The sequence below is a fragment of the Dermacentor variabilis genome, chromosome 8, assembly GCF_050947875.1.
Source record: "Dermacentor variabilis isolate Ectoservices chromosome 8, ASM5094787v1, whole genome shotgun sequence".
Classification (NCBI taxonomy): Eukaryota; Metazoa; Arthropoda; class Arachnida; order Ixodida; family Ixodidae; genus Dermacentor; species Dermacentor variabilis.
In genome coordinates this window covers 138952214-138965037 of record NC_134575.1, presented here as the reverse complement: position 1 = coordinate 138965037, position 12824 = coordinate 138952214, and the positions used below count along the sequence as shown (strand labels likewise).

The following is a 12824-nucleotide window of genomic DNA, read 5'->3' as shown; positions in this document are numbered from 1 at the left end:
AGCATGTTATGCGGTGAAGCATATCAAGAATAGAAAAGGGCCACTGTTGCAAGACATAGTATGCGTTCCTTAATTATACGCAGGTGCAGTGCATCGAGAAGTGGAGAAAGGCCATCCATGTTTCTGGAAAGTTAGGGAAAAGGAGGTGGTAAGATGTAAAATATTGAAAGGCAAGGGGATACTTAAAGCCAACAAAAGAATGGAGGTCTGTCTAAAGCTCTGAAGGCATGCCAGCAAACTTATTAGGCATCTTGTACTTGTACTGTAACCTGGGATGGTGCATGTGCGTCTCTAAATTGAGGAACACATGCTATGTCCCGTAACAGTGGCAACTTTCCCACTTGGTATGCTTCATTCATGGCTCTACTGCGGCGTAACTACCATATTTACTTGAACGTAATACGAGTTTTTTTACCAAAAATAAAAGTGAAAAGTCACATCCCGCGTTCGAATACCAGGTATAAAAATGCTAAGAATGGCACCAAACACTCATTATTAAGCTCGCTTAATGTGCCGCATTTACATGTATGTCGATTGACCTGCTCCTTCAAAATCGCGCGCTCCAAATTCAGCGGTCAACCAATACGTGAATCAGGGCCAGGGTGAGTCGCGAAAAAGGCAGAGCAAACGACACCAACGAGAGCGCGCCAGGGACGAGTCACCTTGGAGGGACCAAACGCCTGCGTGAGTGTCGAATGATTGGTGCGCGAAATGGATGGGCCTTTTTCTCACCACTAGGTGATTCTAGTGACGTAGCGATTCATTTGGGCCACTGGCAGCGGGTCCTGGGCACTTGTTTCCACGATAGTACCACAGGACCTACGCCACCGACTCCTCAGGCAGTGCATAGCCGCATTGTCTGTTCAGCGCTTCGGCATGTTGGTCTGTTCCTGCCTGCTTAATGTGCCTACATCCAAAATGGCGTGCTCTCGCACTCAGTATACTGCTGGCTTCAAACGCAATGCTATTCTACTCGCCGAAAAAGTTGGTAACTAAGCGGCCACAAAAAGCCTGGACATCAACGAATCGACCATGATGGGGTGGAGGAAGCATCGCCAGGAGTTGTTCAATTGCAACAGTCATACATAAGGTTTCTGTGGGCCCAAAAAAGGCCAGTTCCTGGATTTGGAGCGTCGTCTTACGGACTTCGTTGGTGAACAACGCTCCCGGCTTCTTAGTGTAAGCATTGAAATGTTTCAGTGCAAAGCACATGAACTTGCACAAGACGCGGGTTTGGCGCCAAACCAATTCAAGGCATCACGCAGCTGGATACAGACGTTCATGTGAAGGGCCAGTTTTTCCCTTTGACGCACTACCTCAATTTGTCAAAAACTACCTGAGGACTTCGAGTCGACACTTCTCGCGTTTCAGCAGTATGTCATTGATCTCCGCTGTTCTACCAACATGCCACTTGGACGCATCGGGAATACGGACCAAACCCCCGTGTACCTTGATATGCCGATGGTTAGGACAGTGCACAAGTCTGGTGAACACGAACTTCGAATTAGAAGCACTGGAAACGAAAAGAATAGGATAACAGTTATGCTCGCATGTTTGGCTGATGGTCGCAAGCTCCCTCCCTTCATAATTTCTCGCCGGAAGACTATCCCAAAAGAAACATTTCTGAACAATGTTGTCGTACGCTGCCATGAAAAAGGCTGGATGGACTCGGAACTCGTCGTAGATTGGATTTCCAGCATTTGGGACCGAAGGACAGGTGCATTGCTGCATCCAGAATCAATATTGGCGCTGGATTCTTTTCGAGGTCACCTAGCCCACACCCGGCGTGAAAGAAAAGCTGCAGCGTGACCAAACGCATTTGGTTGTTATACCGGCTGGAATGATGTCCATTCTTCAGCCCTTGGATGTTTGCTTGAACAAGCCATTTAAGGATCGCTTGCGGCAGCTGTATGGGGACTGGATTGAATGTGGATCTACCTCAACACCTGCAGGGAGACTGAAACGCCCGAGTGCATCTGCTGTTGCCCAGTGGGTTTCACCTGCTTGGTACGGGCTGTCTCATGAAACAGTCTACCGCGCTTTTAAGAAGAGTTCTATTTTAAATGCCCTCGACGGAAGTAAGGACAATCTGCTGTGGGAAACAACTAGTGACAAAGTGGAGTTCAGCTGTGAGTACGACGGCGACATCAGTGAGGATGAAGATTAGGCATAGTTTGCAGGTACTTCAATAAAGCTGCTCTCGACTTTTCCTATAGTTTGTTTCCTGCGTTACATTCGTGTTCTATAGCTTCGGTTTATTGCGTTACATTCACGTTTTTGCTTCTTTGATCTTGTGCGTTCGCAAAGTCAACCCTCGCGTTACAATCGTGTTCTTTTTTTTCCTGGTTTCGCCCTCGCAATGTCGACCCTCGCGTTACATTTGGGGTCGCGTTACATTCGGGTAAATACGGTAATTTGAAAGGGAAATACTGCTGAGTTAACGGCTTCTTCTTTTTTCTTTTTGCCTTTTGGTTAATTTGACCTGCCGCTTAATTCGACCAGTTTTGTCGGTCCCATCGGGATCGAATTAACGGAAGCCGGCTGTAATGTAATATTAGTTCTTCATAACGAACTGGACAGTAGATACATCGACTCTGGCAATCTGCTGACACCATCACAGAGCTACTGCATACTGGAAATGCAGCATTCGTGAGATTTATTATTTATTATTTCTTTATGCATTTATTTCGAGCATTCACGAGCGAATCCTCTGTATAGGACTTGTTACTGGCTTAGTTGGTACAGGTTCATCATGGTGGAAATGGCACACAATAAGACAACACATAAGAACTAGTGGACAGCACATGTGACAGGGCAAGATTGTTGTTGTGCACTCTTGTGTGTCATCTTGTGCTGTGCCTGTCTACCAAGATGAAGGCTCAGACTCTTGCCAGAAGTGTATCGTAAGCGTATTGAATTGAGGTGCCGTTGGGTCACTTGCACGTGTGCAACTACGGTTAAGCCTTAATATAACGAAGTCGGTAGAATTGGAAATTTCATTGCATTGAAATTTGATCTTTTACGCTAATAAGTACAGTCACCAATCAATTTTTCTTGCATGGAAAGGGGCCGCAGAATTTTCCGAATTATCGGGCAATCGTAAAAAAGCAAATTTGAACGAGAAAACAATTCATTTTGATAAATTTGGGAGTCGGCGACGAATGGTACGGTGTCAAGCCATGCACGTCGACAATATCTTTTCGGTGGTACGAATTTAGCGAAGCCGGCCACGCTTTCTTGTGCACTCTGCCTCTGTGGCTGGTGGCGTTGCCCGCACTGGGACGACGCTGTCGCGAAAAGCACCGGCAGTGGGGAGCGAATGCTTTGTCTGCCTCTCATTGGAACGGGTCACCGAAACTAGATATTACGCAATCTCCCATGTTAAATGCATGCGAAGATAGCTTACATGATGCCACGCCGTCTCGGCACGCCCACTCTTCGGACACGCAGCAGATTACCTCTAAAGCAGGGTGCACGGCTGCGTATGCGGGCATCCGCGCTTAAGCCATGCACAGCCAGGGCCGAAACGCCCTGCAAGAAATTAATATGTGCGAGAACTTAGTCCCCGCCCCCTTAAGTGTGCTTTATCAATTACTGCAAACGAGCTCCACCCCTCTCTTTGCTCGCATCGGAAGGCGGCATTCATGAAGCCACCATCTTGTCTCACCCTCACACACTTTCACTCTCACCTAAAGCATACAGTGTGTGGAGCATGAAAGGATCTTATCGCACTTGGACTTTACACGAAACATGATGTGGCTCCACTTCAGCAGTCGCTCTTGTCACGTGGCACACAATTTCAGAGGTGCGTTTGCAAGCAGCCACTTGAAATTCAACCATATGACCATCTGCATCCACAGAAGTCTCCATTTATTGTCTCCTCATTCCTTTGCGGCGGCAGTGAAATTTCGTTACATTGAAATCGCATACAAACACACTAAGTTATATTGAAATTCTAAATACATGGTGTTTTATGGGCAAGAGGTTATGAAAAGTTAAACGCTCAAGAATTTCGTTATATTGAGGTTTAACTGTAGTTTTCCCACATGTGCTGGTGTGTGTCAGGTGGATAGGCCTATTGATTCCCTTTTGCAGTGAAGAAATCCTTCCTTGCTTCTTTCCTTGACTGGAGAACAAATTCATATATAACGACCACATCGCAAAAGTTTGTTGAGGGCGAATTTGGGCACACGGAATTAGCTGCTATTTTTATCCCGTAAGCCTCTCGGTTCAAAGCGGGTTTGACTGTATAATGTGGAATTGCGCTGCGAGAGTGCCATCTTATTTTTTTTCTGCCTTGCAGTACGGACTTGCCCAAGGTGCCCACATTCTCGTCAAGGCCTGTGGACAAGCCCTCCTATGAGGTCTGCCTTATTGTTTGCAGTGTCCCTGAATCATGAACTCCACTGTCTGTTTTCCTCAATTGTAGTTCGTAATGGAGGGTGCAGTGGTGGAATTATCTTGATTTTTGTCGTGTAAATTTGTAAGTCTCGCATTTTTGTAATAACTTAACTCGTAAATACTTTAGCTGATATTTGTACTGATAATGAATGAGAACGTGAACTGAGGGGCTCGTTTTTTGTTAGTTGCAGCTGCAATTAAACCTCGATATGATGAAGCCAATAAAATCATCGATTCGCTTTATCTCAAATTTCTTTATATATTAGAATTCCACCTTTCACGCTAATAAGTACAGTCTCCAATCAATTTTGCTTACACAGAAGCGGCTGCAAAATTGTCCTAATTATCATTAAAAAAAATCAATTTTGTTGAATTTTAGTTGGCAATGAAAGGTACAGTTTTGTGCCGTGTAGACGGTATCCTCCCATCACAGTTCGAAGCAAAGCCAGCCACGCTTTCGCTCCACTCTGTTCCTGCGACTGATAGTGGTGATAGTGGTTCCAATAGTGGGACAACGCCGTCATGAAAAGCGCAGCAGTGAGAAGCTAATTTTTTTTTCTGCCTTTCACTTCAGTGCATGTCCGAAACTTGAGATTACGCAGTCTCCGGTAGTAAACATGCATAAAGACAGTGCGCACGATGCCACGCCATCTTGGCATGCCCACCCTTGGCATGCATGCAGCAAATTACCTCCAAGACACGGGGCTAAGTCTGTGTATATATGCTTTGCCACGCTGACAGCGATGCACAGCCGTGGCCAGGCTCGAAAAGGAGACGTGCGCCAACAAACCAAAGCTGCCAGAGCCACTAGTGAAAAAGATTGCCTTGAGTGTCTTTATTATTGCTGCCATTTTATTGTGCCTGTTTGTCATGTTTATGTCCTTATGGACATTAAACACAGCTAGCAAGTGAATGTGCACCCGGCTTTAAAGGCCAACTTCAATGAAATTTGGGCAGAGTAAGAAATGTAGTTTAAGATAATGTAGGTATAGAAGAGCCTCTTTGCAAGATTTTATGTTTAATATACGAGCGGAAGTGTCCCGAAAATGCCAGCAAAACTAGCCATTTTTGACACTGAAGCTGAAACCACACAGTCCTTACCGCTTGCCGAAAGTGACGTATGACCTAACATGCAGATCCTCGGCATGACCTCCTAAATAAGTCCATACCACACATTTGCTATTGACAGTGCTTCAAAATACGCAATCTGTATTTGGCTACTGTCCGTCAGTCAAGCCTGTGCAGCACAAAGCCTTGCACAACGCAACACGGTCAGACTGAGCGTGAGTGCATAGTCCAGTACAGCTGTGCGCAATCGCATGTACCTGCGTCTGCTGCCTAGCATAAATACTGCAGCTGCTTCGAAGCGCTGTCGAGACGTTCGGATAACTACGAACTCTGATTGGTCTCTGTCATTTTCCAGGCACGGTGGTGCGAGCCCAGTGCCTGTGATTCGCTGAAAAGTCTCAAAGATGGCATGCTAGGACTTGTGTAATATTGGCAGCAACCCCTAGGTGCACCCATTGTCTGCTTAGGTGTTCTTTGAAGGCTTCTAATAAGAAGACTATATGTGTATACATACATGTATGTGTGTGTGTGTGTGTGTGTGTGTGTGTGTGTGTGTGTGTGTGTGTGTGTGTGTGTGTGTGTGTGTGTGTGAACACTGATGCCTCAACCATTCGGGAGACTTCCTCCCGTGGTCTTCACGTGCCCTCAACAGGACAAATGCTTTCTTAGCGGCTGCTACGGAGGACATCCTCAACGACAGCAAAGCTTCACGGTATCAAAGAAGCTGTCCTCTATATACTGTGCCAAGCGCTTGATCAATGGGCGATTTTCACTGACTCTAAGGGAGCACTACAAACATCGTGCAGTCTGTTAAAAAAAAAAACAATCATCAGCCTGTTTCTTTCGACATTGCGTACTTACATCCCTTGGCCATTGCATCAGGCCACTGTATCAAATTTCAATGGACACCTGATCATTGAGGTATTCCGGCCAACGAAAAAGCAGGTGAAGCGGCACGCAAAGGTCTTCAACACCAAAACTATAAGCGGGTTTATTTCACTAGATCTTAAGCTTCCCGACTAGCTAAAAGATTTCCTTCCAAAGAAAAGGACCAGCTGTGGAGCTTGCCAACCCAGCATTACCCTTTCCTTTACTCAATCGACCCAAATCTCAGATCCAGACTCCCATCCAACATTCCTTGCCATTTGGAAACTCTATATCATAGTGTTTGCCTGAACACCGCCTATGGAAATGGGTTACGGTACCGCTTCGGTCAAGTCACAAGTCGACACTGCAACAACCGTGGCTAAAAGGAAACCGTGTAGCATATCCTGTTTGAGTGTCGAGCGTGTGCCGACGAGCTTGCAATCTATGAACATTGCATGCATCCGCTTACGCAGAGACCTTTGTCGTTTGACTGTATCTTAGGCCCTTTAACCTGCCTCACACGACAGAGGCGTGTGATGAACTTTTTATTCACATGCTTATAAAACATTGGTCAACTTGACAAACTTTAGTTCTACTCTGTCACCCTTATGTACCTTTCACGCAGCTAATTCTGTCACCTCATTGTGGGACAGTGCATACACTGAAGGACTTTACCGTAGCACGCCGTTGCCCACGAGTCGGAAAACTCAGTGCCCATTCTCTTTTACTTTTTTTTTTGCCCTCTCTCCTCCTTTTCTTTCCCCAATTCCCTTGCCCATGCAGAGCAGCATGTCAGTGATGTCTGTATGCCGGCTAAAATCTCTGCCTTTGATTAAAGGGTACTCTCTCTATATTATATATAGACATATCTCTCTCTATATGTATATATAGACAATATATATAATTATGAGCACTGCGGGGCTTTGCCAAGATTCATTCAGTGGCACATGGTACTCATTATAACGTATTTGGCTAAAGTGAAATTTTGTTGCAATTGGCCTTTAAGCTCTTGACAAAGAATGACTAAGATATTTTGTTGTGTTGCTCAGCGAAAATTGGACCACAGTGCACAAGCAGCACTCTAGAAGCGTGCTTTCCATAGCTGCGTCTACATATACTGTGGGCCATGCATTTAATCCAATTTGTGGCATAAATAATGGTCACAGTCCTGTGCAGTATATGCCACGAGGCACGACTTGCACGGGAGGCATTGCAGCCACATCCGACACTATGTTGTCTTTCAAGTTATGGCCTTCGAAGCATTTCAAATCCCCCAAGTAGACTGTTATGCAATTCGGTTTGTGTCATGGACGGCAAAATGTGAGTGCGAACAGAATAGCGGTGTGAGAGAGAGACTGCGCTGGTGCTTAGCTTATGTGAGGACGTAAACTGCAAGGATGACATGACGGCAGCTGACAAGCTGTGCCGTCGTCCCCACATTTATTAAAGGAAGAGCGAAGGCAAAGTGGCGAGTAAGGCGGCTGTGGCAGCCAGCCTGATCGAGAACGAAAGCACGCTCCCTGCCTCAAGCCACGTGCACATGCACAGTGCTGGTGAATATGACGCACGAGGACATACGGCGATGAAGATGATGCTAAAAGGCTAACCTTTATAAGAAAGCAATGCACATGTTTGTGATATGGGCTAGACTGTAGTAACCCATACTAACACTAGGTGCCCTCGCCATAATCCACCTCAAACATTTACCAAGAGGTGGCACTAATTCTAACTGTACTATATGTACATACGATACATTGGAATAAGGGAAGTTCCTGCGCAGCACGGGTTGAGTGCAATTGGCATCTGCTCGGTCTCTGGCAATGCAACAAGTACCTTTAGGAGCACTGCCCAAAGATTTACTTTGCCTGCTTCCGTCTCTCTTCACCTGTGTTTTTGATGGCTACTAAAGCAGTGCTGGTTGTGTATGTTGCACAATCCCAGGTATATTGATTTGGGCACACACACAAGCCAGCGTACACCACATGGCAGAGGGCACAGGAGCTCCCGAGTGGTACTGAATCAACTGTGGTTACAATAGGAGGCTTAAAAAGCGGATGCAGGAAGGAGTACGAGTTATTCGCACCCCAATTAGGAGTCGGTACTTTTCGTGTCTTTCATCCAACTATTATGACCATGTCTGTTGCTGGTGCATAAGGTTATTTGTGCACTAGTATAGCCTTTGAAGTGCACCGGCATGAATGGCCATTTGCAGTCCTGCGCACCCTCCTCCGTGCTCTTTTTTCTATTTCTCCCTTTGCATTATTCTGTTGTAGGGTAGCAAACCAAATACCTGTCTTATTGGCCTCTCTGCCTTTTCCTATCCTTGCTCTATTTTCTCTCTCTCCTTCTCTGCATTCGTCTTTTTACACTGTGAATTTGTTAGCATGCTGCTCTGCCATACAGCCCAACTGATGGCACTTGGTCATCAACAGATGGCAGGACAGCACAAACTGAGCTAGTCATGTGTTCACAGGCATGCACTCAGACAGATCCAGAGACCCCGCCGACACTGCGACCACGCACCAGGGGCTTTGTGCCCGGAACCAGACCGACATCGGTTGGCAACCTGAGGGCTTCGTCGCAGTTCTCGGATAACCTGCTGCTCGGCGCGGAAGAAGTGCCCGCCAAGGTGAGGGTTGGGAGCGTGCAGAACAAGGTACACGGTGAACGTTACCCCACACACAGCTTAGAAAATGAAGCTAGTGCATATGGACTAAAGTGTCACATTGCACGGGACCCAGAACTGCACCCAAGGAGTAAAAAAAAAAGAAAGAAAAAACATGCTTGTCCCTGTATTCTGCACTCAGTTTCACACATGCCGGGCAATGCTGTGGGAGCTATGCGAGTGGTGTGGTCACAGAGACAGCGTTCTGAAGTGCAGTGGTTGATCTGCACGGCTTCCTATGAAATAATTGCTTTGTATACGGTTAAACATCAGTGTAACAAAGTTGGCAAAATGGGCCATTTGTTTCATTATACAGTCGACTCGTTGCAATGGACCCTGATAATTGGACAAAAAATGTCCGTTTTATACGAAGTCCGTAATATCCGAGACGCCTCAGTTCCAAAACTTTCGTCGCGATGTCTAACAACTTTATCGCAAAGAGTGAGTGATGAACGTCCGAAGTAAAAAACAAACAAAAATGTCGCAGTTTTGCCCGAAAGGCAAAGCATCGATTGCGGTAGCAAATTAGGCAAGATAAGCGCAGCAGCAGTAGCGGGCGAATTTACCTTCGTGCTGTCTCTCACCTCAACGCAAACTAAACGTCGAAAGCACAGCACATGCGAAGCTACCGGCACTGGGTGCATGTTGTCCACATCGCAGATCGCTTTCAAGATACAGCACCCACGCGGCCGTGCCATTAACAGCAGCCACCGGAGTAGACCCCCCCACTCTTTCCCCGTACCTCGCTTGTGACAGACGGCACACTTCCACCTTGCTTTCCTCCCTCGCGCGCAAGATATTGAGCAGCAATCATCAGCTGACCCTCGCAAATCAGTTGATAGCCCGTGCAGACATGGCAAAACGCCATTTTATATGCCCGAATCTCACAAAAATTGCCGCTAATTTCATCCGCTGTAGCCAATCGTCCATTGTAGCACGGTCTGTTAAAAGCAAACTTCGTTGCATTAATAAAATGGGCAGACCAAACTAAGTTTGAAATATGGTCCGTTATATTCGAAAGTCTGTTGTACGTGGGTCCGTCGTAACAAGCGTAAACTGTATGCCTTGGGATTTTTCTTACACAGAAGGGCCTGCAAGATTTTCCGAATTATCAGCTATAAGAAAAAGCAAATTCAGATGAGTAAAATTTTTGTTGAATTAGAGAGTACGCGACGACAGATACGATTTCACGTTGCCTGGACGACACCTTCATGGTGGTACGAAGTAAAGATAGCCACGTTTCGCATCCACTCCGCCCCCGTGGCTGATGGTGTCAACTACACTGGGAAAACGCTATCATGAAAAGCGCAAGCAGTGGGGAGCAAATGCTTCATCTGCCTTTTGCTTCAACGAGCGTATCAGAAATTTGAGATTATGGAACCTCCAGTACTAAATGCGCAGGAAGACAGAGCACTTGATGCATCGCCTTCTCAGCGCCCCCCCCCTGCTTAGTCCTGTTTGTATTATCCTTGTCAGTGAAGCTCTGAAGGGAGAGATTACCTCTGTTTGCTGATAAACTGCTGATGCAGGAATAAGCACACTCGCAACCGAGGCCTGCTGTCTAAATGGCATATGGGGACGTGTGCCCTTTAGTGCTTGCACAGCAAATTAGACTGTATGCCTAGACTGCTGCTAAGAAACTTGTCTTAGCGTGCGCTGTCCATTCTCTTTTGGTTGCAAATGTGTGTGGTCAAATGGGTACAACTTCTGGAAAGGGCTAGGTTGAAAATGAGCTGTTTTGTCCAAATGTCCCTGAAATTTGCACTCTATGAAGCTGTTCCAAGTTTACTAGGCGTGCATCATCTGGAGTATTGCCCTACTTTGGAAGGGTGCCTGCTCACATCTCTTGCTGCCATTATCTTAATGCTCGTCAACTGCTCGATGAATGCCTCTCGCAGTGATCCCCAATTACCCTGTGCAGGCACATTTTATAGGCACATTAATATAACCCCCGCTAATATGAAAAATCAAATAACTTTGGATCTTCCACTGATCCTGCCAGGTATAAGCATTATTTAACGGCACCAGTCTCATTATTTTGCGCACATTTGACACCACATAGCTCATTTCGGACAACCTCCTTGGACGTTGTGTGTGAGCAAAGTGCTGCAATTTGAACCACAAAAGCTAAAAACAGTGCTAACGTCCAACTGAAATGAACTGCTGGAATGAACGAAATAAAATTGTCGGCGCATCTATCCTTTAGAGATGATTAGCAAATATATAGCTATTAGCAGACAATCTGCTGGTTACTGTGTAATTGTTGATATTGCTGCATCACTATTTGGACCAACTACACCCTGACGACGACAAAGACTACAACCGGGTAGCTCAAGAGTACGAGCACGATAAAGAATAGAAAAAAGACGTTCTTTTGTGCTGGCCTGCATCCCCCACATCCTTCTCGAGTACAGTGCGGTACTGCTACTTGCTGCAATAAAGCCCCTGTGCTTTATGACCTGCGACACTGGTGAAGGTGCTGGGTACCATCGCCTCATGATCGGTACTCCTTCAAGCAGCCCTGCATCCAGCCCTACAAGACACTCACACGTCGAGACACCTGTACACCGCACGAACAGCCGCCTGCTACATTTGAGCCAAGAATTTGTTCTCTTACAAGGATCAGCTCTGTCAATGGCCACCCCAACTCCAGAAACGGCACTATCAGGCAGCCCAACACAAGTAACGGTCCCAAACCTTCGGGTTCCCGACCCTTTTCACAGTGACATGCATGAAGATGCAAAAGACTGGCTTGAGCAATATGAACGGATAGCTAGATGTAATCACTGGTGCCCCGACCAGAAGCTTTTCACCGTCTATTTCACCCTTGAAGGCAGTGCAAGGACTTGGTTTCAAAACTCCGAGGGAAGTTTGACGATGTGGGACGAGTTTTCCCATTGGTTACTCAATGCATTTGGGAAGACAAATGACGTGAAAATGCACAACGCCTGCTTGAGTCACGTATCCAACAGCCAAATGAAGGTGTCGCCATGTTTGCAGAAGATATGGCATTCGCCGCGCAGATCCCAACATGTCCGAGGCAAAGAAGGTGAGCCATCTCATGCGAGATGTCAAAGAACAGCTGTTCGCTGGCCTTGTGCGCAATTTGCCAACAACCATGGACGAGCTCATTAAGTAGGCCACGGCAATTGAGCAGGCGCTGCAGCAACGGTACCAACAGTACGATCGCTTGGTCGCTGGGGCACTGACAATGAGCCGCAGCACTCGCCATGGCGTTAAGACCTGCTTACGCTAACTGATCCAACAGATTGTGCACAAGGAAATTGCAAAGTAGAACGCGAGGCACGCACCATCAGCACATGCACCGCCGCCACAGGAGTTCACGGTTGCCTCCGTCACTGAAGTTGTGCGCCAGGAACTCCTACAGGTGTTTGACCCTTCCAAGCCATGTCTTAAGATGTCATACCAGCCTAACGCCTACACCTACGCCGATGCAGTTCGTCGTCCATTGCCTTCCGAGCTGCCATACCAGCCGAACGCATACAGCTATGCCGACACTGCTTGTCGCCCCTTGTTTTCCATACCGGCACCACAGTACCGTCGCAGTACCGTTGAGCCTCCTGTCGCAGCCTGGGCCCAACGGGAACTTGTAAGGTGTCCCCAGCTATGCAAGACCGATATATGGCGCACTGAAGATCGGCGACCACTGTGTTATAATTGTGGAGAGCCAGGACACATTTATCGTTCTTGTCCTCATCGTCCAGCTGGCTACCAGGGAAGTCCACATGCCACTGCACGCCGCCTGTTTGATTAAAATGTGAATCCTTCGAAGACAGCCATCGCCAAGCCTTACGTGTTATTG

General features: G+C 46.8%; 1 protein-coding gene across 1 annotated transcript in view; it reads left to right on the top strand.

Moving 5' to 3' along the window:
- LOC142590613 (uncharacterized) overlaps positions 1-12824 on the top strand; it is a 115320-nt gene that overhangs the window by 62399 nt on the left and 40097 nt on the right. Inside the window, exons 11-12 of the mRNA XM_075702932.1 lie at positions 4304-4364; positions 8810-8965. Coding sequence (XP_075559047.1) covers positions 4304-4364; positions 8810-8965 — 217 coding nt within the window. The remainder of the gene's footprint in view (positions 1-4303; positions 4365-8809; positions 8966-12824) is intronic.